Source organism: Protobothrops mucrosquamatus, unplaced genomic scaffold, assembly GCF_001527695.2.
Source record: "Protobothrops mucrosquamatus isolate PMUCROS unplaced genomic scaffold, P.Mucros_1.0 scaffold2621, whole genome shotgun sequence".
In the NCBI taxonomy this organism is placed as follows: Eukaryota; Metazoa; Chordata; class Lepidosauria; order Squamata; family Viperidae; genus Protobothrops; species Protobothrops mucrosquamatus.
The window spans coordinates 35,564-41,379 of NW_015388675.1; the positions used below are offsets into that span (position 1 = coordinate 35,564).

At 39.4% G+C, this 5,816-nt stretch overlaps 1 protein-coding gene across 1 annotated transcript in view; it reads right to left on the minus strand.

Moving 5' to 3' along the window:
* Positions 1-432: 432 nt before the first annotated feature.
* The window catches only part of LOC107296058 (band 4.1-like protein 4A), a 39,581-nt gene continuing 34,197 nt past the window's right edge, over positions 433-5,816 (minus strand). The window contains exons 5-6 of the mRNA XM_029285965.1: positions 4,275-4,372; positions 433-557 (exon numbers count right to left, since the gene is read on the minus strand). Of these exons, the coding sequence (XP_029141798.1) occupies positions 433-557; positions 4,275-4,372 (223 nt within the window). The remainder of the gene's footprint in view (positions 558-4,274; positions 4,373-5,816) is intronic.

A 5,816-nucleotide genomic window follows, 5' to 3' on the forward strand; every position in this document is an offset into this window, starting at 1 on the left:
GCCTTACCCTGGGGTATATTTTAACTTCCTACTCTATTTTATAACTCCAAATAGTCACTGACTGTCTCCCATCTAAATAGACCTGCCTAGCTTCCAACTCAAGACAAAGTTGTTCAGATGCTTCCATCTAGATAATTGTCTATTGTATGAACCTAGCCATCAGTGTTTTATTAAATAAACCATAATTTTGAAAAATTAGTTAAGATATTCAGACCAACATCTCCAGTCAGAAATCACAAACATATCCTGGCTGTAAAACACATACAAGACATAGAAAACACTAAGCCAAAATGTGTTATACTTATGTTTGTTCTGGATGGACAAGAAAGGGATTCAACACATAAGCGTATTTTAAAAAGCAGTCAAAGTAAAGATCCTTCACAGAGAGGGCTGACAAGTTGTCATTTGACATTAGTTAATAAAAACAAATTCTTACATCAGAGTTTTGTGTATTTGTTCTATGGTATCTTCTAATTCTTCTTTCTGGTCAGGAACAAAACGGTACTCCGAAACATAACCTGCAGTGTGCTTGCATGGATCATAGTCTCCAAGTTCAGCTATACAATGCACACAAAAATATGAATTCTTTAAATTGCATACTTTTGGATAGATATTCACATAAAATATTTTGTTGGAATTACTCAACTAAAAATAATCCAAATTAATCTAGATTATAGCATTTAATTCAAAAAGTGGAAAGTAGAAATATGGAAGAGAAAATAAGAACAGAAACATTTATTCACACAGAAAAAATTAAATATGGATCCCATTTAACATGTTGCATTAAAACAGGCATTTCAGTGAGTATATGTTGTTCTCTGGCTCACCTGCTTTTCTTTTGTACCCCCCTGCAGAGAAGGAAAATTGATGAAAAGGGGATTACAAGAGAGTAAGCAGGCATACATAGGTGAATATACACTGAAAGGAATGTAGTGGTGCTAACAGACCCAAGCACAGTGTATTCCCATAGGATGCCTGCTTACTCCTTGTAATTATTTCTTCACCAATTTCTTTGCTCTGTAAGGGAAAAATGAGAAAAAAATTGGATCAGGCACAGGAGAAATTGCTTACAAAGGTAGCCTGTTTTTTTTTCCTTCCCGTCTTGCAGAAGCAATTGCCCAAACAATGGAGAGTGGGGGAGGGGAAAAAGAAGCAATCTTTGTAGGCAATCTCTCCTGCTTTTGACATTTTTTTCTCCCCCCCTCCCAATGGAGACCGGAGAGGAATGGATTATAAGAGAGTAATCATGCACATGATGGGGAATATACCAAGCTTTTGCATAGCACGTTCACAGCTACCAGTACCACTTCATTCCTTTTGATGTATAGGCCCCATAGTGTGTCTCCTTACTGTTTTGTATCTATTCATTTCCAATGAATGTAAATACGGACATTAATTCCCTTATCCCAGTGCTGTGGTGAGCATTCCAAAGGCTGGAGGAGTGGGGGGAAAAGAAAGCAGAAGTAAAATTATTAGCAACAAAGCAACAAAGATGAATAGGGGACTGGAGGCTAAAGCATATAAGGAACGGCTGCTGGAATTGGGTATGTCTAGTTTAATGAAGAGAAGGACGAGGGAGGACATGATAGCAGTGTTCCAATATCTCAGGGGCTGCCACAGAGAAGAGGGAGTGAAGCTATTTTCCAAAGCGCCTGAAGGCAGGACAAGAAGCAACGGATGGAAACTTATCAAGGAGAGAAGCAACCTAGAACTAAGGAGAAACTTCCTGATAGTTAGAAAAATTAACCAGTGGAACAACCTGCCTCCAGAAGCGGTGAATGCTCCAACACTGGAAGTTTTTAAGAAGAGACTGGACAACCATTTGTCTGAAATGGTATAGGATTTCCTGCCTGAGCAGGGGGTTGGACTAGATGACCTCCAAGATCCCTTCCAACTTTATTATTATTATTATTATTATTAGATGGCAAACAAAAGCTTAAAGTGTGAAACTGATTAGTCTGGTCAGTTATAGATAGCAGCTGCTACGGTAGTTGGCTATCCCATTGCTGGGGTGAGCATTCCTAAGAATGGAGAAGAGGGGAAAAGGAAAGCATAGTCACACTCATATGGCTTCCCTTCTTAGTGACTACTTCGCTTAACAATAATGACACATAGACAACCTCAATCATTTTCAACTGGGAAACGTAACATTTTAGATCAAATCAAATCCAAAAATCCTAGAGGATTTCTGAAAATTCATTCAGACAAATCTGCCATCAATAGACACATAGAGATAAACCTCACTTACACACTATTTAAAATACATAATCAAAAGTCTAGGAAGAAAAGAACTAGCCAGAATATAACCTCTCTAGCAGCCGACCTCTCTAGCAGATTAGCAGGAAATAGCAGCAGATAAGCAATTAAGGGAGAAGTCACACTTCATTCACCAAGATTGTTGGCAACCTAGTAATGGTAGTCCTCCCTTAATAATCCTAACTGAAACTGGCAACTAAGCACTAAGCCAGTGGTTCTCAACCTTTTTAATGCCGCGACCCCAACCGGTCGTAAGTCGAGGACTAAACCGGTCGTAAGTCGAGGACTAAACCGGTCGTAAGTCGAGGACTACCCAACCGGTCGTAAGTCGAAAACTTTCCCTGCCTGGGAGCGCCGCGCATGCGTGGTTCCGCCCCCTGTGCCGGCCGAGGTGTAGCTGGCAAGCGGCAGAGACGGAGCAGGCCGACCACCAGCTGGCCCAGCCAAAGGGAGGTAAGGCACCCGCCGGAAAAGGGGGAAAAATGGCGGACAAAAAAAATGGCAGACAAAAAAAATGGCAGACAGCCTTGCTTGGCGACCCCCATGAAATGGTCGATCGACCCCAAATGGGGTCCCGACCCACAGGTTGAGAACCACTGCACTAAGCAAAGCAGTCACTAAATGAGAAATCACATGTGTTTTCTGGCTGGAAAGAGACATAACCATTCAGTTTCACATTTGGCTTTTATTTGCCTTCTAACCACTTCCTTCACCCTTTGGAATGTTCAAATGCCTGCTTACTGTCTTGTACATGTCAAAAGCAATGCAATTGCACCTGCAAACTGGTGCTGGGAGGTGCAGGTAGGCTATGCAAACAGCTTACAGCACTCTCTTGAAATCTCTTCCTCTCCAGTCTCGGGGATGTGTGTGTGACTGTGTGGAGCAAGCAATTTCTGTAGGCAATGTTTGCCTGAGCCTCCCTCCCCTCCCTCAGTCCTGAAATTCTTCAAAATGATACTCTGAAAAGAGGATATTGGATTCTAGTTGAAGAAGAAAAGAGTGAAGCCATGATAAGTCTTATTAAGTGGAAGCCCCAAAGTTACAATAATAAAAACAAGCAAAAATGCCAACATTGCCTAATACATTTAAAAGAATGTGAAGGAATTGGATGGCTATATATTTTTTTAAGTGAATAAAATAATAAATTTGTTTTATTTATATATTTATTAATTTATATTAATAAATTATATTATATTATATTAATTTATATTTCTCCATCAAGTGACTCTAAATAAAACAAAATAATTACAAAAGCATTCTGGAAACATTCTATCACCATATGATATAACAAGTTCAATATAGTTGAACATTTTATGATGTGGCCCTACATAAACTGAACTCAGTTTTCTATGAATTAAAACTGTATATATATTCACTTTGCATATACTGTAAATACTAAAGAAGACACAGCTCTTTTAAAGGCTAACAGATCTGTGGTGGCACCAGTTCTGTGGACTATTACTCCCTTCCCCATTGAAAATTTAATATGGAATGGATCTCTGATAAAGTAACCATTTTTAGTGTCCAAAAGCACCCAACAGCAAATTTTGGTAATCTTGAACACTGTCACACAGCTAATCTAGTGCATTAGGTTTAGTGAACCTAAACCATTATGTTTGAAACAGGAATCAATGGTTTTTTTTTTAGGAAACCATGACTAAAAATGCTGATCTTACACTATGTGTGAGTCAACCTTGTGTGAACATGGGCATCCAATGCATGCATTTATTATCCCTCTGGAATGGATCTTGAAGAACAAGGAATTCATATCAATCTACTACAGGCATGTCAAACTCGCAATGTCACATCACGTCGCACAACGTATCGGGCCGGTTTTGCCATTGCCGGCAATGGGGTAGGCGCAGCTTCCCCATGATGCGTCTGGCCCGTGGCCCGGCAGTTTGACACCCCTGATCTACTACATTCAACTCAAAGAAACACAAGTTTTAAAGTATAATCAAACCTGTGCTGCAAATAAAAGACAGTATTAAAAAGGAAAATACTGTATCAGCACATACCCTGTATTGCATAAGCTCCCAACTGAGCAGCAATGTTGACAGGACAAGGCAAACGCCCTTGTAAGACATCCTGCTTTATCTGCAAAAAGAACTGATACCTGAAACAAAGAGAAAATGAGCATTAGCACATGCAGTTGTAAACTCCTCAACATGCTCATTTTTCTATGCAAGTTTTATTTATACTATTATTGTTCATTAAGTTTGAGATGGGATTGTGCTTTTAGTTTCACATATATTCAAATGTGTATCAATTCCATCTTATTTCCACATTAGCTTGTAATTTTTTTCAAAGACTTTTTATAAATAATTATCCTTAGCATATTCATTTTAAACATAATTTTTAAACTGAAAACTACATAAAAGTGTAAATCAAAAGATAACCAAGTTCGGATCAACATTATTTCCCCAGAGTGGAGAGACTGCACCAGTGGCCCTTCACATGTGAAGTGACTGAGTATTTGACACTCTTTTCCCTTTTGTTTAACACAGAGGTCTTCAAACTTGGTCCTTTTATGACTTGTGGACTTCAACTCCCAGAATTCCTCAGCCAGGCACACTGGCTGAGGAATTCTGGGAGTTGAAGTCCACAAGTCATAAAAGGACCAAGTTTGAAGACCCCTGGTTTAACACTTATATGAACTAACTGGCTAAAATTATTTGTCAATGTGGAGTTTGGTATCATCAGTATGTATATGATATCCAACTGTATATCTCAACCCTGGGTACACAACTGAACTACTAATGTACTAATCCTGTGTGTGGAGGCTGTTTTGGTCTGGATGAGGAAGAATATACTCCAGTTGAATCCTGACAAGACTGAGCGGATATGGCTATTTGGACCTCCTGGGGTTTGGATGTTTTTATTTTCAGTCTTAGATGGGGTTGTACTTCATGCAAGAACTAGTGCAGAATGTGGAAATCCTCCTGGACAAACGGTTTCTGCTCCATGAACACGTAGTACCAGTAGCTGTGGCCAAGGCAACCTTTGCACTGGTTTATCTCAGCTACCAGTTGTACCTGCTCCTTGACCAGGAGTACTTCAGCTGGTTACTCTCACTGTAGTCATCTCATGACTGGACTAGTATTATTATTATTATTATATTATTATATTTGGATTTATAGTAGAATATGTTTATTTTTTAATTTCTCTATGACACCTTTATTATTTTTACAAATAACTCATGGTAGCAAACACATCCAACCTACCTTTCTCCTCCTATTTTTCTCACAAAAACAACCCTGTGAGGTGAGCTGAGAGAGAATGACTACTCCAAAGTCACCCAACAGGTTTTCATGGCTAAAGCAGGACTAGAATCATAGTCTTCCGCTTTCTAGTCTGGTGCCTTAACGGTTAGACCAAACAGTCTACATAGGACTGCTCTTGAAGACCTTCCTGAACCTATAGCTGATCCAAAATGCATTGGCACAAGCAGTAACAGGGACTTCTTGTCACACACCATCTCAAGCAGCATCATTACTGCCACATGGCTACCTGTTGACTTCCAGGTATTATTCAAGGTACTAGTCTCATCTATAAAGCAC